At 41.4% G+C, this 26,198-nt stretch overlaps 1 protein-coding gene across 32 annotated transcripts in view; it reads right to left on the bottom strand.

The window, feature by feature from the left end:
• Hdac9 (histone deacetylase 9) overlaps positions 1–26,198 on the bottom strand; it is an 834,213-nt gene that overhangs the window by 424,195 nt on the left and 383,820 nt on the right. The window contains exon 1 of one of the 32 annotated variants that reach the window (XM_075948424.1): positions 2,855–3,246. The exons of the other annotated variants lie outside the window; for them this stretch is intronic. Within the exon in view, the coding sequence (XP_075804539.1) occupies positions 2,855–2,879 (25 nt within the window). The 5' untranslated portion in view covers positions 2,880–3,246. Of the gene's footprint in view, positions 1–2,854; positions 3,247–26,198 lie in introns of those variants that run through there. 32 annotated transcript variants of the gene reach the window in all.

The following is a 26,198-nucleotide window of genomic DNA, read 5'->3' as shown; positions in this document are numbered from 1 at the left end:
TTCTTTACAAGGCTAAGAGTGGCACAGACCTGGTGCAGCTCTGTTCTTGGATTTGCAGCTTCTGTCACTGTGGAACTTGTTCACTCTACGTCTATACTTTAACATTTGGTTGGCTTTCTTTGCACATATTTTTCATATTAACCTTTGAAGCAGAGTCTTGACTCCAAACTTTAGATTCATTCTCCACAAAGTGGTTATCGGTCACTTAAGAGAACCTGCAGATACTGGCAAAATCAATACAGGCACTGCAGAGCTTATTCATATAAAGATCCATTTGTTTTCAATATGGTAAGGTCACCAATATAGTAAAGACATCACATAGATAAGCGATGGGGCATGTAAAAACCAAGTTGCTTTCATAGCACTGGAAGGTTCTATGTAGGCCACTGGGAGGAAAGAATAATCAGTAGTTTTATCCAGCCATGTGCCCTTTGAGCTGTAATAATGACTGGTATGGCAAGATATGACCATGTGTGCAATATTGGTATGAGTGTTATGGGGTAACCAACTGCTTTCTGATTAAATCTCAAGCCTGTTCTACAGAAGGAAATATATACCAGGTCCAAGAACCCATAGATGGCAGTTCCCAGACCTCAAGGGTGAGCCCGCCACCATCACCCTGATAAATGGAAACAGTATAAAACTGTTCTCTAAAATAATAATAATAATAAAACTGTTCTCTAAACTCTCATATTTATAATTTAGGGCACAATCTTTCCATAGATGACTTCAACCCTCAGACCTCACCAGAGAATTCCCTTGTGCAATGGACAGTGGTTAGCACAAAAATTCAAAATTGCTTACAGCACAGAGAATAAATGTCAGCGCTGTGTTCAGCCACAAAGGGGACGTTTGTTCTGTGAACATGGTTGAAGGGAGAACAAAAAGATTTTAAGAGCTCGAGTTCAAGGAGGTGTGTAACGAAACACATATTCTGAATATGACAGGATGCTGGGCTCATTTCACTAATTTAGGGGAATTTTTCTAAAGTAGGTTAGAAACAGCCCTATTTCTAGGGATGCCCACAGGCTATAAATGTAGATTGTGATAAAGAACTTGTCTGTCACTTGTGTGGATCTACGTCCAATGCTCAGAACTCGGGGAAGATAAGAGAGAGAGAGGAGCAGGGAGGGTGCACTGTGCATATTAAACGCTGTCTCTGAGCATACAGTGCTCCCTGCAAAGTCTTCTATGACTGACCCTTAGCTCTTCTGCATTTAGATGGATGTTCTTGTCTTTCTGTCTCTGCCTTCTCAATAATTTTTGTTATTGTTAGAGGGAGTTAAATTTGGGGGGAGGTTTTTTTTATCTGATATCTATGTCAGTCAATCATGGGTTAAGTCAAATGCAGCACCCTCTCATGTCTGCAATCTGTCTTCTTAGAATTTCATGTCTATGAGTACAAATATTCTTTCTAAAGGTAATCACCTGTATTTGCCATGCTCACAGATTTCTTTCCGAACTGCACAGAATTGAGGGACATCTAAAACAATGCCCTTGCAGTTAGACATATTCACAGATTAACTCACAGAATTCAGAGACTGCCTGGACAGTCCATCCAGGGAGCTGTGGACTCTGAATGGCTGTCTGGCTTACTTAGTACTAAACAGATTCTTGGGGCTGGGGGATATGCTCCAGCAGTTAAGAGCACTGACTGCCTGTCTTCCAAAGGACCTGGGCTTGATTCCCAGCACCAACATGGTGGTTCCCAGCCATCTCTGCCTCCAGATCCAAAGGATCTGAAGCCCTCTTCTGGTGTCTCTACCATGAGTCACACACGTGGGAGGGTAACAAACATACATGCAAGGAAACACCCATATACACGTGAACACAAAATAAGATTAAATTCAAAAAAGGAAGGAAGGAAGAAGGAAGGAAGGAAGGAAGGAAGGAAGGAAGGAAGGAAGGAAGGAGGAAGGGAGGAAGGGAGGAAGGAAGGAGGAAGGAAGGGAGGGAGGAAGGAAGAAGGAAGGAAGGAAGGAGGAAGGAAGAAGGAAGCAAGGAAGGAAGGGAGGGAGGAAGGAAGAAGGAAGGAAGGAAGGAGGAAGGAAGAAGGAAGCAAGGAAGGAAGGAAAGGAGGGAGGGAGGGAAGGAAGGAGGGAGGGAGGGGGAGGGAGGGAGGGAGGGAAGGAAGGAGGGAGGGAGGGGGAGGGAGGGAGGGAGGGAGGGAGGGAGGGAGGGAAGGAGGGAGGAAGGAAGGAGGAAAAAGGAAGAAGATCCCTAACTACCTGAATGGTGGGCAAATCCGAGACTTGCTACACTGTTTACACTAGGAAATGCAGTTGATCAAGAAGGGCTGGGGCAGCAAAGTCATAACAAATGATGACGTTTCTAATGCTTGATTAAAAACTATACAGAACACATAACGATTTGACTTTGGTTAGGAATCTCATAAGAATAATTGTATATACATGGATGTAAATGCACTCAGTAGGTAAAGAACATGAAGAAACAGTTGTATTTTAAAGTCAAAAACATTAAAACCAAAACAAACACAACTGTGTGTTAGCCAGAAGGGCTGCCAAGCTATCCATTACTTTAGAAGTGGAGTGAAGAGTCCCTCGATGTCTCGGACTCTTGTCCAGGCATCAGATCCCAGCAGCAGCACTGGGGCAAAGGATGGAGGCCTGAGGACAAGCTGGGGCAGAAGAAGGGCACTAGGGTCGGGGAGTGTCTGTAAGAACTGACCTAACAGCTCTTCCTAGTTCCTTAGATGTGTAAAAGAACCGATGCCAACCGCCCTGCTAGATCCCAGAGCACAACAGACAAGGCAGGACAGGGAGCAAACGAGCCCAGCTGTGTGCCTCTCCCAAACTGACCTTTTCTTTCATTCCCAATCAATACACAGTCTTACCAAGAGCGAGGTACAAAGCCGGCATCCCATAAACGCCAGGTGGAAAGCGGCAGGCAAAGAGAACATCCTCTCAACCAGACACATAATGCAGTCTCTGAATTTTCATGGTCTGTAGAAACACAGTCCAGTGGCCGGCTGGTTGTGGAGGCGGGGAGAAACGCCGGCCGACCCTGCCTGTGAAAAGGCTCCGGGTTTCTAAGTAGTTAGGACCCTTCATTTCAGAACCGTTTTGACTGTGTCTGCCCTCACATGCTTGGAAGTCATTTTCCTATATACGTGGTCACCAGCTGTGAGCCAAGAATCCACAGGCTTCAGGCCAAACAGTCAGGCTTAGAGTGTGTAAAAAAAAGACATACAGAGAACGCAGTCGAAACTTGTTTTGATTTTCATAGAAACTTCAGGTCAGAAACCAACCTTTAAATCCTCCCTTCCAGATGTCGGATAACGCAGTGAAGAAAGGAGGATAAATGCATTATTTTCTCAAAACAGGAGCTCTTCACAGCACTTTCTATGGGGTCTCCTTGGATGTGAAGGAAGCAGGGAGGGTGGGGCGGAGGGTGGGGCTTCCCTGCAAGAGCACCCAGGAAGATGGGACTGACAGGTAAGGATGATACTAACAACCTCAGATACCCAGAGTAAAGACTGAGAATTTGGCTGCTTACTGCAGACTATGATTTTTAATGGATGTGAAGTTAGCTGAATATATTTTAATGAGAAGAAATGCATTTCAATATTCTTTTAATTTAAACATTATGAATTCAGGAGATGAGCCTGCACACTGGTTTTATATTTTAACTGTACTATGCATGGCAGATTGTAGCCCACTATTAAAAAGGTTGCAAGCAAGGTAAAGAGTTTCAAAAAACAACATAAAAACCATTTTTGTCTAAAGAAAATAGTCAAGAAATAGCTTCAGGGCCACTGCGGGATTTCCACGCTTGAAATATGATTTAGCTAATATTTATAAAAGTAATTATGTCATAAAATATTATCATGAAGGTCAATAAGAACATGCTTCAATTTTTTTTAAATAAATAGGTAGCATTAAAAATAAATTTTTTATTTATGCTCAAAAATGCAGCGTAAAGGGCCTAGGCTGTTTAAAGGTCAGAAGTAAACCGAGCCGAAATGTCACAGTAAACAGGCACTTGGTTCAGATATCTGATCACTGATTCAGGCACTCATTTTTCTCTAGTCCTTTGTTAGGTGTTGGATATTCTTCTAGAACTTAAGCTTGTTTCGTTGAATTCTAAATAGTTTAATTAACATTGAAATTCACATTCGGTGCTACAGAATTCTTCAGGAACATGTCCTCATCTTTCTCTAAGTTTAACCTCATCAAGGGCTTGGGATACGGTGCAGACAGTAAGGCCTTTGCCTGGAAAGCCTGGGGCCTGAATTTGATTCCTACAAACAAATCCAGACAAGGCGTTGTTCTTGCAGTTCCGGGACCAGGGAGGTGAGACAGAAATATATCAGCCTAACTAGGCTCAGAGGGCTACATCTCAGTGAGAGACCCTGTCTCAAACTACACACTAGGAAATGCCTCAGAAACAACAGATGAACCTGACCTCTGGTCTCCAGGTGTAACACACACACACACACACACACACACACACACACACACACACGTGGACCCACCCAAACACGTAGCACATGTGTGCATATTTGCACACAGAAACGAAACAATCTCCATAACAAGACAGGCAACATAATGGGTTCCCCCCATTCTACTAGCTGGCTACAGATTCTGGTCTAGGTTCCTGTAGTCTGGAACGTTCGGTCATCCAGACCTCCATCTTCGGTGCTGGAAGCTAACGTTCATCTTCGGATCCACACTGCCTCTCACACTCCGGGAGATAGAAATCTTTGCAAACTGCCTACCCAAGTAGCTAAAAAATTTTTCATTCTCAGAATACTGAATATTTGTGAATGACTGATGTGTTTTTGGCAAAGAAAGGAACACTTCACTGAAGCACACTATATTCAGCAGTGAGCTACACTCAGCATATGAAAGGAAAGCTTCCATGCATTGCATTTCCAAAGATTGGAAAGAAAAAGAAGGAAAAAAAACCTCTTGTTATCTCGATTGCAACATGTAGCTTTGGCATCCTCTAAATACCACCCATAGCTCTTGTAGAGCCCAATAAAGATGACTTCAAAACCAATATAATCTCCTTATTTTAAAGATTTAACGATAAACTGGAATTCAGGAAAGTTTATTCAGTATTCCTAAGGAAATGTGACATACTTATCCCAAAATTTTGTGTTACAAAAATTTTTTCAAGAAAACAATTTGGGAGAAAGACAAGATAGCTAAAAATAATTTCTTATCTAGTCAACAACTGATTTTGATTTGTTGTAATTTATAATATTCAGTAACAGTATTTATTAGACATGTTTTCTTTACCATAATACTGTTAGGGTGCTACTAAGTTAAAATTATTTTGTGTTGTAGGTCCAAACAGTTTCATTGATTAGTAGTGAAAGCAATTCTCAGTGAAAACTAAAAGTTCAAATATAGTTATTGTAATTACTTTTCCCGAACACAGATAGGAAGAAAAATGTGAATTCTTATAAGAAAACCTTAAATTTGCAAAAATATATAGTAATCTCCATTACTAAGATAATAAAATAATGAATTGTAATGCATAAGAAATTTAGGACATAGGTTGCTACTCCCAATTATATCTATATCCAGTTATATCTTAGACTTTTACATGGTTCTTGTTATAAAGATAGAAAAATCTCTGAATCATAATACAGGAATTATAGTTGTGCACACATGTATTAACACTAACACACATAAGCAGCCAGGCTCTATCTAATAAGATTTTGCATTAATAATAAGCAATGCAGTGACAATAGGCTCATAAACCTCTGAAAGGCCTGAAGAATTCCTATCACCTAGTACTTTTACAATAGTCTGTATTTCGGCACAAAAAGACGCGGGTGCACAAATCCTGAGCCTCCTTCTACAGTTGCCTACAGCACTCAGTCTTGAAGGAGCACAATGTGCAGGCTTGGGAAATGAGCTGAAGCCAAGGTATGCAGTATTCTAGGTTTGTGTCACTCTACCTGCCATTCCTAGGTTACTCCAATCACCTATGACACCTCCTTCATCAGGGCTCATCTTTGTGTGTGTGTGTAACACAAGACCATTTACATATGGAGAGAAGTCTATTCTGATTGCTATCTACACTGGGTAAGTGTATAATAACACTGCAATATTATTATGTGTAATATTACAGTGTAATAAGTGCTATAATAACCCTGAAACGTTCTCTGTTGTCAAGGGTGGCTACAAAGCTTTGATGAACATGGAATGTGTTCAAAGCCAAAGTCAGACAAAGAACAAGCTTCAGACTTTCAGTAAGTTTCAGGTAAACGAGAGCTATTCAGGTGTTATTGCAAAAAGAGTCAAGAGTCTCCAGTACACACATCCTTGGGATTTCCTGCCTCGTGGCTCAGGGATTCTGCCAATGTATGAAGAAAGGTGCATAGCAAGGCTGAGGAGGTCGCCCAGTTGCTAAGGATGGCTGTGCATCTGAGAATGCCCATTTGATCCTCCAAAATGAGTATGAAAAAGCCACCTGCAATCATGCGGGCCTCTGGGCTGGCATTGGCCAAGTGCAAACAGGAGGATCCCTGGGGCTTCTAGCCAGCCAGTGAAGAGAGTCAGCTCTCCCCAGAGCAGGAAGAGACACAGTATCAAAAAACCAGGGACATCAGTGTCAACATTGGTCTCCCAATATGCACAAGAACATGCATGTGAACAAGTGCACACACACACGCGAGCGCACACACACACACACACATGCATGCATATGCACACAGACACACACACCAAATTGTTACCATTTTACAGGTATCAGAGACCAACTGAACAATCATGGTTTATAGAGGCCAAGAAACGAGACATGCATTTATAACTTCCCACCTCAGGGAGAAGAGCAAATTCTATCCCCAAACCCCTTCAAACCCCTTCTGGTTTTGTCTCAAAGGCTGCCACACTGGCCTGCACTGGCAGAATACCTGCCAATGAATGTGGGATTTTGGCTCGGGCTCTTTCCCTGACCTTGGATGGTTTCCCTTTCACATTGGCACGACTGGGTTCTCTAGAGTCCATCTCAGGTGTCAAGTCTCCTTTGGTATCTATGGATCCTATTCAGAAAGTACGCTGGGTGAAGCTTTAGGGCAGAAATACCTGCTTTTCTTCATGGCTTCCATGGCTATGGCTTCCATGCTGGTCCTATATTTTACTTGATGTCTGTTTTGTTACAGTTTTAAGCTATAACATGCACAACTGTACAGCTATTGTATTTCAAAAATAATGATTCGAGGACATCAATTATTATGAATTTAAAAATAGTAATCGCTCCCAAGCATTTTATGGAGTCTACCCTGTTTGCACTGTATGTGCTGTCATTAAAATAACTCCCTGTATTTCCTGTAATCCATTCAACCACACCTTCCCTTGAACCAATGATGATTAATATACTTTTATATCACTTGAAATCTAGCCTCTGATTTGCCTTTTCAAACCCCACCATCTGTCCACACGAAGTGGTACGTGGAGTGGAGAAACAGCATGACACATTTCCTAATAGATCTTGTGAGGATTTAACGGAGATTGTGCTGACATACTTCCATAACGCACAGAAGAAATTGATACCAGGCTATTTTTAAGGTAGAGAATTTATTGGCTTGGAGAGGTAGCATGGAAGTGACATTTACTTTCTATTGTCTAATATCACTCACCGTGACTGTTATATTACTGTACATCAAACATTCATGTTTTCAAATTAGCCATTTTATAGACAATGAGATTAGTAGATTAATTTTTGAATAAGCGGCATTTAAAAATAAAGTTTTTCTATTCGTGAACACATCTGCTCTCAAATATGATCTTGCTTTCCTCGATGGTTCATCAATAATTTTGTATGCCCTTGAGAAGTTTCTAGTTACCATGCTGCTGCGAGTTTCTGGCATTTTATGTTTGTGATTTCTTCTGGAATGAAGCTGTCACTTTCACTTTTTAATGTAGTTCCATTAGTTTCTCTTCATGTCAGATTCTTTTACATTTCTTATCATGGATACAAGTCTTAGAATGTCGGCAGGGCCACCCGAAGAAAATGTTCCTTATGTTAAAGGGATTCTAGATTTTCTGTTGCTTGTTTTCATGTGTATGGGTGGCATTTTTGGAATGGATATCTGTACATGAGTTATGTGCCTGTTGTCTACAGAAGCAAGAAGAGGGTGTCCAGGCACCTGGAACTGGACTTACGTTTGGTCGTGAGCTACCATGTGGTGCTGGAATTCAAACCCAGGTCCTCTGGAAGAACAGCCAGTATTCTTAACCACAGAGGCATCTCTCCAGCTTCAGGATGTTTTAATGGTACCAAGAGATCCATAGGATCCAATAGGGTTTGAGCCGGCAAACTTACTTTCCTCTTCTACTTTTAGTCAAGTGACAGGTTTACCATGGCAAGGCACTGAGTTTTGATTAATGTTTTTATATATCTTATAAGGTAATCACATTCTTTCTCTTTACCCAATCTAGAAAAGAGCCGCGTTTCCTGGCTGACCTTTTTTTTAGCCATTGGCACATTTCTGGGGTTGTCTCTAGGGATACCCAAACAGCAAGTGCTGTGTGAAGAATGGTTGAATCCACCACTAGCCAGAGAAATTCACACAAAAACAGTAATGCTGTACCCTTTTTTCTGTCACTCAATTTGGCAAAACCGTCTAAAGTTTGATGCTATCCAGTGTTGGCAGGGACGTGGGGAAGCCAGCCCCCCATACATGACTGCTTAAATACAAAGATACCTAAGTCGGATGGACAGTGGAGAGTCATATTAAAGATGTCTCCGTGTCTACAAAACCACCTAGCATGTTTTCTAGTCACCTAAAATTGAATTCTCAAAGGATCGTCGATCTTTTCAGGCCAATGACATGGAAATCTTTCTGTTTAGCTTGGGATCCTGGGTAGTGACCACACAGCCCTGTTTCTTTGTATTTAAGCACCAGGTGTTTGAGGTTTATTTTCCTTCTTACAGTATAAGTTCAGATAAGTTAGATACCTGGATAATTTTTTCTAACATTTCATATCAATTTAGTGGAACACAAAACAAATGGGTAGTTCTAATAAACCGAGTTTATAACACCTCAAATTAAAAAGCCCTAAAAAGTTGATTCAAGAAAAATCTTATTCTTTTAATTATGTTCCCAACAATGGGATGAAAAGTTTCCAACTCAAATGGCAGACAACTCTTGATTTACCTCATCCTAGTCCAATCATTATACCAGATAAAGTTTCCTGGAACTCAAAAAGGTGAGAAATCACAGCTGCTAAAAGGGTGCCCAAGATGCACCTCACCTAGATCTACTCAGCCGACATCAACACCTGTGCTGAAAACGCCTTCCGTGGTCCACATTGGATGCTATAAACTAACTCAACTTTACGTAATTCGGCAAACTTGGCTCTGATTTATGGCTAAACCAAAGGACAAAACAAATGACTATAAAAATTGTATCTCGCCCAGCTGATGGCACTCGGTACCTTCAGCACCCTCTCTCTGAAACAACTGTTTACTCCGCTTCTCTCTTGGAATTGCTTCTCTTAGACACTGATCTCTTCCATCTGCTGTTCCTCATACCTCACGATGTCAGCTCCTTCTGACATTCTACTCTGATTGTATTTTAAAATGACGGACACCCTTGCCATCCTGTGTTAGCTTATTAAACTGTTTATATGAGGAACTTCTTTCCCTGCCTAATTGTTAAGAACGGCACCAATTAAAACCTAACTGACGAAATGGGAATGAGCTCTATTCCAAACACTTCCAGTGAAGGAATTATTTGGGACTGATACTATGAACAGAAAAATCCATTATCCTCTAGGTTTTTCTACATAACAATATTGAGGGAAAAGGAGTATTAAATGGGATCTAGTATCTTAATTACAGAAGCACACACCTGTAATCATTTTCACAACAAGATTTATTCTTTTACTTGGATAAGAAAGTATGCATTCATATTCAGGCATTCTTAAATTAGCTAGTTCACACTTTGCATTCTGAATGCAGAAACATATCTTAGGAAATTTCAGTTGGCATTATTCATTGAAAAATCAAGTTAAATAAGCACATTTCCAATTTCATTTTGTTCAGAATTGAAACATTTAAATGGATATGGTGTGTGTGTGTGTGTGTGTATTCAAAGATTGAAGTTTTTTTTTTTTTAAAAAAATAGGGTCTCATTAGTTAGGCCTTGATGGATTGTAAATTGCTATGTAGAACTAGGCTGGCCTAGAACTCCCAGAGATCTACATGCTTCTCCCTGGTGCTGGGATTAAAGACATGTACCAACCACCATACCATAAGCCAAGTCATTCTTAATTAATATTCTATAATAAATGATGAAAGAACCTAACTGCCTAAATATCTATTTTTCAAATTTAAGGACATTGAAGAATTATTTTAGATGTAAGAGAAGAAATAACTTCCTTAAAATTATAAAGTTTATCAAAAAAGCCTTGAAATAGCATTGCTCTCTTAAATCACTCACTCAGTCACTGAAAAGCATCCTAAGGAGCACTATGTGTTAGGTTCTGAAGTGTCTAAAAATAGAAGGAAATCACAATTTTCTTCTTCTATAGGGTATGGCGGCAGATGTGTATAAAATGTTAGGATGCAAAACAGAATGAAAATGTTCTCTGAAGTCATAAAGGGTTGATAATAAAAAAACTACATTAAGGGATAAGCTGGCTCAAAGGGAGGAAGAGGGAAGGGATGACTAAGTCAAGTATTGGGGACATTTGATAAGATTTGGAAGGAGTAAGGTTTCCACCAATGAAAAGAAAAGTTACAGCTGGAACTGAAAAGAATTTCAGAAAAAGAAAATATCTGTCTGTCTCTCTCTGTGTCTCTGTCTCTGTCTGTCTGTCTGTCTGTCTGTCTGTCTCTCTCTCTCTCTCTCGTATGTTATATATCTATTAATCAATAACACATCATTCAACAAAAACACTCTTTAAAATACAACTGTAAAGCACTAATAAATACTGATTGAATGAGATGAGTGTTTGTGGCATAAATCAAGTTACCAAGAACTGTCTTCCTCAAGTTACCCTGTGAACACACAAGCAATGTTATCCAGGAGTTTGGCTCAGTCCTGGTCTCTTGAAGCTGGAGAAAATTATAGCTGAGAACCTTCCCCTGGTACTCCCCTACAAGCTGAGAAAGGCTTCCCCAGTTCCTCCAAGGCAGAAGAAAATGGAGATTAAATACTTCAGAGTGCTTCCTGCTCGGCTCCGAATGTTGCCACGCCTTTTGACCTAGACTGACTGGAATGTTGCGGGGAAAACCCATGAGGCATCAAGCTTGTGAGATAATGTGTCAGACCCTCATTAGTGTTTGTCCAGTCTACTGTGCAAATCTGTCGCTGTTCCCTATCCTCAAGACACCATAGCATATAACGAAATAGCTCTTGGCAATCACTCTTGCCCACCTCCATTATAAATACATCTGTCACATCCAGAAAAGCATTCCCTTAGTCAGCTATTATAATAATCTGTCACAAACCCATCAACAGAGTGAAGACTGTGTGTTCTAAACGTTGTGTTTGGAAATTACAGTTCATCTGACAGAGATGCTGTCTGACCCACATTTACCAGAATAAAGCACATGGCACAAAGCAGGTGCACAAATAGATAACTCGGTGACTAGTTCTGCACTTTGGACCATCTAGAGAGCATGGAACACTGTGCTTCTAAAAACACATTTCGAGACTTCTGCTTCCACTACTACAAACACACTGATGGTTCTCTTTTGGGGCCTCAAGAAAGGACTTCTGGTGTCATTAAACGACAAACTATATAGTTTACATCAATCAAGCAAGAAAGTTATGCTTAGATAAGATTGTAGCTGAAAAGAACAAAGATTGACCTTTACCAGAGACATGCCATGGGACAGAAGACAAGAAAATACAGAATGTTCAGCTGTAAAGGGAACATATACACTGTATCCTCTCCTCCACAGACTCGGGATCACTGTGGAAGAGATGGGGAAAAAGAATACAAGCCAGAAGCTATCTACTGCTCCACGGATGTGGTATCTTCTGACGACAACAGGGTCGCCGGATGAATGAGCTCACAGTAGTTGGGACAGCAAGCAGAAGACCATGTAAGCTTGAGCAAGACTAAATCCTCGGGAAGGAATTAGGCATGAGATTACACCCCATCCGAGGAACTAGGCATGAGATTACACCCCATCCGAGGAACTATTGGCCATTGCTAGCTGCTGATGAAGAAAAAGACTCAGTATTTCCTAAGAGTGGAGCCCCTGAGAAGTTGAGCATCCTCCAGTGGAAATCCATCCAAACAAAAACAGCACAAATTAGCCTTGATGGAGGAAAACAAGACAAAGCTTGGTGGGGAAGGAAAGGAGAGTTAAATAGGATCAACTCATTTTACAACCTTCTTAATAAACAAATGTGAAGTAAAACCAAAGAAACAAGGAAAGATAAGGACAGGCCATTGTCCCTCACACCAGAGCATAGCACTTGTCTTTGTCCCACAGAGAGAATCCTGGATACCGGCCTTTCTCGACCCCCTGACCCACTGCAATTAACAGCTTCTCCAACCCTTCCCAATGGCAGAGATAACTGGAAATTAACACACTGAGTGTGTGTGTGTGTGTGTGTGTGTGTGTGTGTGTGTGTGTGTGTGTGTACTACACAGTTGTCTCCTCTGTGGAGGGAACTGTAGCTGGAACACGGTTGGCTTTCTGACTAGAAAAAGCCATGAGTGACTGCCTCAGTGGGCTTTGAGACCCCCAATTCCACCACCTCTCAGAACATTCAGTCTGTGACTAAGAAGGCTAGGGGCAGCTTGCCGTGTTCTCCTGTTGCTTCAACACTGCAGGGACTGACAGACTTCTTTGCATTTTTATTACATTTTATACACGTGTATATACAGATATGCATATATGTAAGGCACACGCATCATAGCACTAACTTATGTAGAGTTCAGAGAACATGTAGGGGTCATGAGTCCCTGCTCCTCTGTGAGCCCTAGAGTTGCAGCTCAGTGTGTCACCTGAAACATCTGTGCCCAAGCTCAGCTTCTTTGAATAGATTTTCATTCCTGTATATTTTCTGCTGTTTTGTTTCTTTTTTACTTTTCAAGTTACTAATGGCCAGTGTCCACTTGCGTGTTGGACACAATCACAAAAATACATCTTTAAAAAAAACAAGAGGGTATTTATAATAAAGTACTATTCAGTTTATAAGTTTGATGGTGAATGTTTTCCTCAACCTGGGCAGAGGGAACCACAAATGAGAAATTACCTCTATCTGACTGGCTTGTGGACATGTCACGGCACATTTTCTTGACTGTTAATTGATGTGGGCGTGGCCCTCCCACAGTGAAGAGAACCATTCCTAGGCGGTGGACCTAGGCTGCATGAGGAGCAAGGGCAGGGCAACAACAGTCAAGGCAGCCTTCCTCCACGGTCTGCCTCGTCCCTACCTCCAGGTTTGTGCCTTGGGCTCCTGCCCTGGCTTCCTGAGATGATGGACTGAACCCTGTGAGCCGAGTGAATCCTTTCCTCCCTAAAGACGTCAGTGATCACAAAATTATGTCTATTCCTAAAGATTCCTACGCTGCCCATTCTCAAGCACTGTGATTCATGAAACATATTAACATACCATTTTAATATCCTCATCACCTAGCAATAAGTTAGTTTAAATTAAGACTGTAAAAATGCAAATTTAAAAGATGAAAATCACATTTCTAATTTGGGAACAAAGTATCAATTACTCATACCTGAATTAAGCAAATAGTTGAGGTAAATTGAGAAATTTCTCAAATGTAAAACTACTCATTTTATTGTATTTGAAACTTACTGAGTTCATCAAAAGTTAGTTATACCAGAACTTTATACTTAATAAAAATACAAAAATTTATATTTATATTGTTTATACTCATCCACTTAAATAAGAAATTTAAACCAATACAGTATTTCTCTCATCACTCTACTTTACATATTGTTGCAATAAAGTTGGAAGCACAGATAATATTATTTTATAGGCACCGTAATTTATTAAGTAATATAAATATACGTTCATTTCTACTCATTGTTGATATTAATTGTGCCTTTAACATAGCATTCAATTCACTTCCTAAACCCAGTCTCCAGCGTTTTAGAAATTAATCTACTAAAGAAACTGAAGAGAACTTTAGATTTTCTAATTCAAAATGGGTTAATTTTTAAATAACAGTCAATTTTGCAGAGTTAATGAGTGTGTGTGCATGAATGTGCATGTATGCGTGTGTGCTTGGGTGTGCATTGCGTGTGTGTGCATGTGTGCATGAATGTGCATGTATGCGTGTGTGCTTGGGTGTGCATTGCGTGTGTGCGCATGTGTGCAAGAATGCGCACGGGCACGTGTGTGCTTGGGTGTGCATTGTGTGTGTGCATGTGTGCATGAATGTCCATGTATGCATGTGTGATTGGGTGTGCATTGCGTGTGTGCACATGTGTGCAAGAATGCGCACGGGCATGTGTGTGTGTTTGGGTGTGCATGTATGTGTGTATGCGTGTGTGTGTGTGTGTAATGTTCTGTTTGCAGGAAGGGTCAAGAGCCCTGAGGAGTCTGCTCACGAGTGATGTTAACCCCAAACAGAGAGCTTAGCAATGCCTTTTTCTAAAAATAAACCCGTGTGTCTCTTGTTGTCACCGTCAACCAAGGCTCTGTGCGCTGTGACAGAAAGCATCAAGGCTGTCAATAGTCCTCCTGCAAGCATCATGCATTGCTACCCAAGGCCTTCTCCTCTCCCCCAAAGTGGCAGAGATAAAAGAACACTGCAGCCACATCGGCTCTCCTGCCAGCAGCAGTATTGCCCCTGAAGCAGAGTTATCGTGTTGTGTGGCAGCAGGAAGGGATATGTGGTTTCACTTGAATGTTATTCTTCTTTATTTAAACTACTAGAAATAACCCAAAAATGACAGAATGCTCTTTCTATAAATAGTCATTCCAGTGTAGAGTTATATTAGGGGGAACTCAGATGGCAAGATAACGCCTAACAAGCTAATCTTAGAGCCGCAATGCCATAAGATAGAAATACCCAGGCTAAGAATAACGGACCCAAAGGACTCAGCCTGTTAAGGAGAGGCACAGACACGCAGGCATCGGCAGGTTCCATGCCTTTAATGATCCTCTGAAAGGATCTTCCCCCCAGGAAGGCAATAAACTATATTGCTTATTAACATGATAATCTATAATGCTTTTACAATTTATTGATTCAGAAAGATTGCACAAGATTCGCACAGCAAATGAGATTTTTAAAACGTTTTAGAAATCGAATAGTTGCTTTTTTTCACTTTAAGTTTCTAACTTTAAGGTTAAATCACCTATATAACACATAATGACATTTAGTGAAGGAAAAATCTAACTCAAATTAAAGTAAGATATATGCTCATGATAGCATAAAAATACATCCAGTTTCATTGAAGTAGCCCAAACTGGAGACCTAAATCTATGTCTATATGTCTGTATGAATATAGATGGATGACAGAGAGATGCGGACATTAAGTGAAATCTAAATTTTGTTGGCCAGATCTTCATTTTAGCTCAATAATTTCATGTTACAAATTACAATTTGGACATGAATGGATCCTCCCAGGTTTCTAGGTAAAGATAATGGTGAGCATAATTCAATCTCTCTAGTAAAAGGAAGTAACCCCTACTGTGGTGTTAGTATTCCCAAAACTGCCCTTATCCAGCGCTAGAGCACATCGGTGCTAACGGGCCAGTGTGCAGAAGACCAGCATTTGTGAAATACTGAGAAACATACAAGATGCCCCGGGACGCTGGTTCTGCCAAAGACGGCTGGCACAGAACACTCAGGGTTCCCCTGCCTCTTTGCTGTGATGAACATGTTGACGCCTTTCACTTTTAACCATCAAGCACTGAGAACGTAGAGCAAGAGGCTTCCAGCATGGCTTGCAGTCTATTTCTACCCTAAATTTCCCCAAGATTTAGATGTCTGCCTAGACATTTGCTTGTAAACGTGACTGAGGCCACATTTCTAGTGTCAAGCAGATAGGAATAAGATTATGCTCTAATAAACATTTTTCTTTTGGGGAAATTATTTTCCTTTTTGGAAAACTGAACTCTGCCATTGTCTCCCCAAGGGATCATGCGCCTTCCTTACCTCCAAACCGGTTTCCTAAGATGTAAACTAGGAAGGGTGGACCAGGACGGCGAGGACTGCACCTCATTAAACTGTAACAACACCAAGTTAAAGATGCCAAACCACAGCTGCTACACAATAAGAGAGTGCAGACGGGATGAAAAAACTCACTGACCCTCTCAATGGCAATAAAACTAGAAAATGGAGGTGGAATCTGAGCACACAGCGTGAGCACAGTAGCCGGGAATGACAAATACATCCCTGAGGGCTGGCAAGACGGCTCAGCAGGTAAAGTGACCTCCATGCCAGCGTGACCTGCGTTCCAGCCCTAGGTCTCACAGTAACAGAGAAACAGGATGCCAAGTGCTGTCTTCTGACCCACTTGTCCCATGGCACGTGTGCAACCACACACACCACACACAACACTAACTAAAATCAACTGGTATTCACCTGCAGTCTGGTATTAAAAGCTTGGTGAAGGTTAAAGTGCGGCCCACTGGGTTTGCTAGGTCACCTCAGGGTAGCTCCCTAGATAGAGTCTCCCTGGAAGGTTTCTGGGAAAGCACACAATGCCATTTAATCAAAAACTGTCTTTGTTTTTCTTTTCTTTTCTTTTTGTTAGTTGTGTTTAGTTTTTAACTTTGGGTTGTTTTTCTGTTGTAATTTAGTTTATTTGAACTTGAATTTCAAGTTTCAGAATTTGAACCAACTTCCTGTCGCTCCCATATCGGAACCCTGTTTGGTACGCCATGTTTTACAACACTCACCCAAATTTACCTCAAGCAAACTGGAAATAGCATACTCATGGTGGCAACGGGTCCATCATGAACAAACATTGCGAAGTTAGAAGTTTCTCAAAGAAACTTCTAGACCACGAGGAAAAATATGAAAATAGCATTGTGGGTGTTTCCAAACTTCAGCATGCAAAGTATTCAATCCTATGCAAATGGCTACCTACAGTCTGTGGGTTAGTCAGTTTCTTTCTTCCTTAGAGTGGTTTTGTTGTATTTAGTTATTGGGTATTTAAAAAATTTATGCATAAAAGACCCATAATTTACCTTACTATAGACAAGTTAACAATATGATAATGAGAGGAAAATATATTCTTAACAAAAACACAAGAACTGCCTAGTTTTTTATTCATTAACTATAGAAATTTAAATTATGAAATTATTTGAGACAGTAGTTTAATGTTCAAATTTGTTTGATGCAAATATCTTAGATGATAAAGCTCATCTAAGAACACAGGAATTTATTGTCTTTCTCCCTCGTTATGCAAACCTCCTGTAATTGAAAAACAGACACTGTCTGTAGCAAAGACTCCGTGAAGCGCACGTACCCAATGACACTGTGATCCCTTCAAGACTAGGTAGAGACCCAGCCACACCGAAATGCAATGCTGAATGCTGCCAACTCAGCTATAAACTTTTATCGTTTGTTGTTTTGAGACAGGGTCTCACTCTGCAGATCTGGAACTCACTATTATGGCCTTAAACACATGGTGATTCCCCTGCCTCAGCTTTCCAAGGACCATGTCTCTGTGCACGAGCTAATGTTTTCTTCAAGATTTTAAAGGACATTTTCATGGACTTTTATCTCAATTATTGTTTTTGATATATAACAATTCAGAAGAATATCTAATTATTCTAAAATATAAACACGTTTGTTATTCTCAAAATGCAGCAATTAGGAGAACCTGTTGGCAAAGTTACCGTTTGTTAAAGATCGTCTTTTATGCTCTAATAACAACCCTTTATCTCTCTTTTTCTCTTTCCTTTTCTTTGTTTTTTTTTCTTTCCTGAGAATCAAAACCAAATACCTTGCCTAAGCTAGAAAAATTCCTCTAGCATTAAATTTTATGCCAGATACACAATCATTGTATGCTTTAGTATCTCTGAAGTTTTTCTATCCGTAAGAACCAATGCTGAGGGAACTAACGCTTCAGGTTCGTGCTTCAGTGCCCAGCACTGGGCTCTGCCTGCCAATGTGTAAGTCCAGGGAGGTCGGTAAGAAGTCCGATCAGTGTTACACAGACATGACTTCATGGACATAAGCCTGCACTAATTCAAGAAAGGCAGATGGGAAGCACAGGTCACTCCTATTACTAAAATGTTTATATTTCTAAAATTTAAAATAAATTTGCAAAGAAAGGATTTTCTGCCACCAACATACACACCATAGCGAAACCTGTGGAGCCCCGCTAATCCCTACCCTTCTGTGGTTGCTTCCTCTCCGCAGAAACCTAGAGTAGGCTCAAGGCCGCTTCCTTCAGGGTCTATGCCATCATCTACTCAGCAACTGCAGGAAACGTATGCAGATGATGCCACCTGGCCAACACATTTCAAGCGTGGTTATCGGAGGAGTCCTTATTCTCCGGCAATATTCTTCAGTTAAATAAAAGTCAGACATGAGGAGGGTTCACACATGTAGTACCAGCATGCAAGAGGCTAACGAGGCAAGAACCGGGATTCTAAGCCTGTCTAAGCCACATAGCAAGAACCTGTCTCAGAAATGGGAAGGGGTAGGAGCAGACCGAAACAGAGATCAACGTGGGAGCTGAAGAGATGGCTTGTGGGTAAAGTTCAAATGTGAGAACTTGAATTCAGATCCCAAGAAACCACAACCCCCATGTTTGTATGGTGATATGGGAGTAAAACAGCTTTACAGGCCAGATTATGGTAGCATAAACCTTTAATCCCAGTAGCCACACTAGCTGCAATAGAAACTGGGCGGTGCACACCTAATATCCCAGCCCTAGAGAGTACTATAAAATGGGAGGAAACAGCTCTTAGACACAGTTTCCTTCTGAAATTCCCGTAGGCAGGATCGCCATTTCAGACTGAGGTCGAGGTAAGAGCTAGTTTTACTCTCAGATATTCAGGCAGTCTTTATTTATTAAAATACTACCGAAATGCCGCTACAGTCCATGGATGCTCATGGACCAGCTTGTCAGGTGAACACACAGCCAACAGCAAAGAACTCCTGTCTCAACCAAGGTGAGATATGAGGGTCCATACCCAGGTTGTCCTCTGACCTCCACAGAGAGAGAGAGGGAGTCAGAGAGACAGACAGACAGAGAGAGAGAGGATAGAGAGGGAGGGAGAAGAGAGGAGGGGAGGAGGCAGAGACAGAGAGAGCAAGGAGATTAATAACAACAGAGAAAAAGAGCCTGACATAATTAGTTGCCCTCTATCTCTCTAACCTGCCATGCATCAAGCCCAGCAGACCCGGGAACACTGTTGTGAAACCATGACCTTTGGATCGCATAGCAGTACCAACCATGCGACACCACCAGGACCACAGCCAGTGCGCCAGTGCAGTAGAACTATTAGAACGGCGTGTGGGCCTTGAGTGCAGCTGGCTTTGCTAGCCCCTGTTGCAGCCTAACCACCTGCTATTTAACTCACGGTAAAGGCCCCCGTGCTGTCATTTTGACCAGTGTTCCTTTCCTTGCAGTAGAAATAAACAAACTTATACACACACTGCTAACAATCAAAATTTTGGCACAATAACTTTGCATGTGGAAACCTTAGAGAATAAATTCCTATAATCAACATATTCCTACTTGGTTTGGAGAAATGCGGGCTCAGTGGGTAACGGTGCTTGCTATATACACAAGGACTTGAGCTCAGACAATAGCAACCATGTAACATCTGGGTGTGGCCCTGCACAGGGCTGCCACTGGAGCTGTAGCTGGAAAGAGATGAGAGTATCATTGCGGCCTGCTGTGCAGCAGCCGAGTTCCAGCTTTAGTGAGGGACCCTGCCTAGAAAGGGCAAGGTAGAGATTGAAGGAGCAGCACTCTTCTGGCCTCCATGACTTCACAGGTACATGCACCCACACATGCATGCTCATACACAAAACACACATGTACCACACTCTACACAAATACCAATGCAATAAATAAACAAATGAGTATACATGTAGAAAGCAAAAGTTATGATTACTTTCACAAATGCAAAATCTTTACTAACTTTCTATCTGTGAATTATTTGAGGGCATGAATAAATTTAAAAAATGCTCTCATAAAAACAAGGCCACGTTATTGGTATTCATCGTACCTGAAAAATAACCTTAAATGTAACTGAACTGAGCAGATGTAAAACTGCATTTGAAGAAACTATAAACACGCTAAGTACTTCTTCATCACGAGATACTATTTTCAGAGGTCTCTCTCTAGGGTTAAATAAACTATCAGAAATAATTAGTATTTGAAAATGTAAAAACAAAAAGCCACTGTGAATTTCTATTTTAAGCAGCAGACACTCTGTCCCTGTAAGGAAAAGGAAGGATGTTAGCAAGCTCTCCCAGCTTTTCCTTCTCAGCGCTCGAAGCTCCTCGCGCTGCTAAGTCTGACTGATACTCTACAGCATCCAGTGGGATGAGACTGACATTCTCCAGTAAGCTAAGTCCAACAGGAACACCATCCCCGTTCATTTTACTAAGTGTCCTCTCCTAATATGATTGTGTTTAAGTTCATCTAGTCATTAACTGTATTCCACTATCAGGTCATCTCTTATATTGGAGGATTTTCACACTGTTTAACCATTTTCTTTCTATTTTAATACTTCCTATCTGACGCCAGCACCAAGGACACTGCTCTCACGGCTCTATAACAACAACAACTTCTTCTTCTTCTTCTTCTTCTTCTTCTTCTTCTTCTTCTTCTTCTTCTTCTTCTTCTTCTTCTCCTTCTCCTTCTCCTTCTCCTTCTCCTTCTCCTTCCTCTTCTCTCTTCCTCTTCCTCTTATTCCTCTTCTTCCTCCTCCTCTTTTCTTTCTCTTCTCCTGAAACAGGATCCCACTATGCAGCCCTGGCTTCCCTGAAACTTGCTCTATAGACCAGGCTAGCGTCAAACTCACAGAGATCCACCTGCCTTTGCCTGTGAAGTGCTGGGATTAAAGGTTCATGCCATGACACATGCTTCTTCTCTGCCTTCTGATGTTGAACACTGGGTAAGTTTGATGTGCTTCCCCGAGTCCCATTGAGTTTTTCCCTCCTGCCTGTGACCTTACTGCTTGTAGCTGCCCATCCAAAACCCTGAAAACGTCTTCATGGCTCAATAGCCCAGTGTATGCCTGACTGTCTAGACATTTGCATCAAATTTTCCCAAAAGATGAGGAACTCTTTCAACCTGCAGTATTTTTCTCTTCTTCAAGTAATGTATCTTTCTTCATTTTTTAAAATATATACATACACATAATTTTTTGAATTATGTTTTGAAATATTGACTTCTGGGACAAAAATAGCCACTACATTTGTTGACCTTGGCCATTCAACTGTGTTTCCTTTTTTCTAACTACTTTCCTTTTTCAAACCTTTCTCCTTGTCAGTTTCTTGCTATTTCTAATGATTAATTTTGTTCTATAATACCAAGCTTTTGTCATTCTCAGGTGATCTCCTTAGCAGGAAAGCTCCCTTTTCATCACATTCTACAGTTTCACCATTCTCCTTTCAGCTACTGTTTTGTGTAATTTATGCTCTTACTAAGGTGTGGTGTTTCTGGGAAGCAATTCTTAGATAATATCGTTGGTCCAAACTCTGAAATTTTTCAGTTTGGTGAAACCCTAAGATTAGTTGGGCAGGAATTTCCTGTTCTAAAGCTCAGCAAGGGCCTTACTTGTATGCCTGTATTTCTTTAGAGAGGCCATGTTTGAATCCTTTCCCTCAGTTCACCAGCTTTTTCTTCCATAATTTCTTCTACTATGCCTCAGGCATGTGGGAGAAGAAGGGTACCCCAAAATGCTGAGACTATCCCTCAGTTTGCTGCTCTCCAGCTCTGGGAATACTGGAGTTGTTAGGAACTTGTTGACTTAAAAGTAAAATTCTAAGAGTTTTCCTTGGCTGATTATTGGAGGCATTCCACACAGCACATATCTTTCCTTTCCTTTTTTCTTTTGTGCAGTTTCTGTTGAATACCATGTTTAATGGATTGTGCTTGTTTTCCAGCTGAGGCCTTTCTGGGACCCACTTCGGTAGCAATCAGTGTGAGGAATTATGTCTGAAGGACATCATCATACTATGCATCTCCAACTTCAATGTCATCATTTAGAATATGTTTTTAAGTTCAGAATTTTGAATTCTCACAGACATTCTAGGGCTTTAGAGGATGTTCTTACTGAAGGGACACATTTCTGATTACATTACCTGCATGAGCCTCAGAAACATGACACCCTCATCTTGCCCCATTACCAACAGCCTCACTGATGAACAGTTTTATTTTCCAATACCATCAAAATATTCCAACTGATAATAGACTTAAAGGTGAGATGGTATGAGTTAGAAAATAGCAAAATATCAGTTAAATGTCATGCAATAAGTAATTCTCATAGAATGGTGGTTTTCACAGACATCCTCATAATCCTATTCTACCTTTGAAATAGACACAGTTGATTACTGAGTCCAGAATGGTCCATTTCCCTCAGTATAGCATACCAAGAAATAGTAGACTCTGGAAAGGTGAAGATACACCTTAATAAAAACGTGTCAAAATTTAGACTTAAATGTTTTTATGTCATTTAAAATAGGAATACATAGTGAATATGATTTTTCTTTATTTTAATTCTAGCAGACAGCAATTCCTTCATAAATTGTCCAACCTTGATGGACATTCCTGCTGTCCAACATGGCAGGCAACATGCCTGGCAACAGGAAAACACCCCTCATTGTGCTAATTCCTGCTGATAGACCTGAGTCAATACTGGTAAATAGTCCATACAAGCCCCCAAAGTGGAAAAGCACCTGGCAGAATTTACCACTTTTGATGGATTTCAAAATTGACCATTGTAGAGTATTTTAAACTGATACATTAGCAGAGCAAATAATGCATGCAGACCAAATCTGACCATAGTTATTAGGGAAATGTGCAACTGTATATAACAGTTGCAATCCAATGACATAGAAGTTCTCTGCAGAAAAATAATGTACGTTAACACACAAGAGCTAATATAACAACAGCAACAACAAATATCATCGTGAAACATCGCTAACCACACTGTCTGATTGAACATAACTAAACTCAGGGCGTATCTATTGGAGCCTCACAGTTTGAGTACATACTCGCCAGCTTCTTTGTCCGTGACTACTATATGATGAGATGATTCACAGAACACACACATATGAACCTACCCTGATACATAGTCATGACACAAGAAAGAGATTTCGTTCTTAGGAAAGCAAGCTATCCAAAGAAACAGCAGATTTATAAAAAAAAAAATTAGCAAAACTGGATTACAGAACAAAAACGTATTTCTTCATGGACAATCCAACTCATCTGGATGGTTTGGCAGAGCCAGAGGGCCATGTTCCTCCACTTGAAATGATATCAACACACACACATACACTTTGCAGATGTGTCTACACATGTGAACCCCACAGGGAAGCTGGGAGGCCAGTGGGTGCACACCATCTGTGATTATTCGAAGCTGGGCAGCAGGCTCATGAACGTGAGTTCTCGGACAGCACCTCTACTCCCAGCCCACCATGTGCGTGTGCCGCGTGTGTGTCGCGTGTGTTTGTTCTATGCACGTGTGTCACGTGTTTGTTCTATGCACGTGTGTCACGTGTGTTTGTTCTATGCACGTGTGTCAATGTGTTTGTTCTATGCACGTGTGTCACGTGTGTTTGTTCTATGCACGTGTGTCACGTGTGTTTATTCTATGCACGTGTGTCACGTGTGTTTGTTCTATGCACTGTGTCACGTGTGTTTGTTCTATGCACGTGTGTCACGTGTGTTTGTTCTATGCACTGTGTCACGTGTGTTTGTTCTATGCACTGTGTCACGTGTGTTTGTTCTATGCACGTGTGTCACGTGTGTTTGTTCTATGCACTGTGTCACGTGTGTTTGTTCTATGCACTATGTCACGTGTGTTTGTCCTATGCACGTGTGTCACGTGTGTTTGTTCTATGCACGTGTGTCACGTGTGTTTGTTCTATGCACTGTGTCACGTGTGTTTGTTCTATGCACGTGTGTCACGTGTGTTTGTTCTATGCACTGTGTCACGTGTGTTTGTTCTATGCACTATGTCACGTGTGTTTGTTCTATGCACTGTGTCACGTGTGTTTGTTCTATGCACGTGTGTCACGTGTGTTTGTTCTATGCACGTGTGTCACGTGTGTTTGTTCTATGCACTGTGTCACGTGTGTTTGTTCTATGCACGTGTGTCACGTGTGTTTGTTCTATGCGTGTGTGTCACGTGTGTTTGTTCTATGCACGTGTGTTTGTTCTATGCACTGTGTCACGTGTGTTTGTTCTATGCGTGTGTGTCACGTGTGTTTGTTCTATGCACGTGTGTTTGTTCTATGCGTGTGTGTCACGTGTGTTTGTTCTATGCACGTGTGTCACGTGTGTTTGTTCTATGCACGTGTGTCACGTGTTTGTTCTATGCACGTGTGTCACGTGTTTGTTCTATGCACGTGTGTCACGTGTGTTTGTTCTATGCACGTGTGTCACGTGTGTTTGTTCTATGCACGTGTGTCACGTGTGTTTGTTCTATGCACGTGTGTCACGTGTGTTTGTTCTATGCACTGTGTCACGTGTGTTTGTTCTATGCACGTGTGTCACGTGTGTTTGTTCTATGCACTGTGTCACGTGTGTTTGTTCTATGCACTATGTCACGTGTGTTTGTTCTATGCACGTGTGTCACGTGTGTTTGTTCTATGCACGTGTGTCACGTGTGTTTGTTCTATGCACGTGTGTCACGTGTGTTTGTCCTATGAACGTGTGTCACGTGTGTTTGTCCTATGCACGTGTGTCACGTGTGTTTGTTCTATGCACTGTGTCACGTGTGTTTGTTCTATGCACGTGTGTCACGTGTGTTTGTTCTATGCACGTGTGTTTGTTCTATGCACTGTGTCACGTGTGTTTGTTCTATGCACTGTGTCACATGTGTTTGTTCTATGCACTGTGTCACGTGTGTTTGTTCTATGCACTGTGTCACGTGTGTTTGTTCTATGCACGTGTGTCACGTGTGTTTGTTCTATGCACGTGTGTCACGTGTGTTTGTTCTATGCACGTGTGTCACGTGTGTTTGTTCTATGCACATGTGTCACGTGTGTTTGTTCTATGCACGTGTGTTTGTTCTATGCACGTGTGTCACGTGTGTTTGTTCTATGCACGTGTGTCACGTGTGTTTGTTCTATGCACGTGTGTTTGTTCTATGCACTGTGTCACGTGTGTTTGTTCTATGCACTGTGTCACGTGTGTTTGTTCTATGCACGTGTGTCACGTGTGTTTGTTCTATGCACGTGTGTCACGTGTGTTTGTTCTATGCACGTGTGTCACGTGTGTTTGTTCTATGCATGTGTGTCACGTGTGTTTGTTCTATGCACGTGTGTCACGTGTGTTTGTTCTATGCACTGTGTCACGTGTGTTTGTTCTATGCACGTGTGTCACGTGTGTTTGTTCTATGCACGTGTGTTTGTTCTGTGCACGTGTGTCACGTGTGTTGGTTCTATGCACGTGTGTCACGTGTGTTTGTTCTATGCACGTGTGTCACGTGTGTTTGTTCTATGCACGTGTGTTTGTTCTATGCATGTGTGTCACGTGTGTGTGTTTGTCCTATGCACGTGTGTCACGTGTGTTTGTCCTATCCATCACTCACTGTTCACTTCTCCTCCTGGAGTCCAAACCAGGTCGTTGGTCCAAGGGAGAGGAAAGCGAGATCTGTAACTCTATCAAGAGAAACACATCTCTAAACTAGTAATGAGTCCAGAGGAAAAGAAAATGGTCTGGCGAAGACTCACGAGGACCGAGCACCCACTCCCGAATTCTACTGCTGTGGGTCTAAGTTTGCTAAGGATACAACAGCTGAGGAGGTTTGCAAACTAGTTAAAAGGAAACATCCGGGGTAGAATCTAAGCATTGTATCTTGGAAATGTGCTTGGTTTCTTCATGATACAGAACCCAGTGTCTCAGAAATAAAATACACAAAAAAGACTGAGTGAATGAAATCTAAGGTTACACTTGTAAAGCAAAGTTGAATGTCATAGGGCACCACAGGCATCAACTAATTAATGCAATGAGTATTCTAACTTCTAAGAACAAGTACAACTCAGACCTCCCTTGTTTGTGTGAGACAGACTGTTGGGCCGCCGCAGAGCTACAGCACTCCTCTTTGGTTAGAGCCGGTGCCGGATGCGGCCGCAGGT

This window comes from Microtus pennsylvanicus, chromosome 14 (assembly GCF_037038515.1).
Source record: "Microtus pennsylvanicus isolate mMicPen1 chromosome 14, mMicPen1.hap1, whole genome shotgun sequence".
Lineage (NCBI taxonomy): Eukaryota > Metazoa > Chordata > Mammalia > Rodentia > Cricetidae > Microtus > Microtus pennsylvanicus.
Note: the sequence above shows the minus strand (reverse complement) of the source record. Positions and strands in the feature narration are given on the sequence as shown.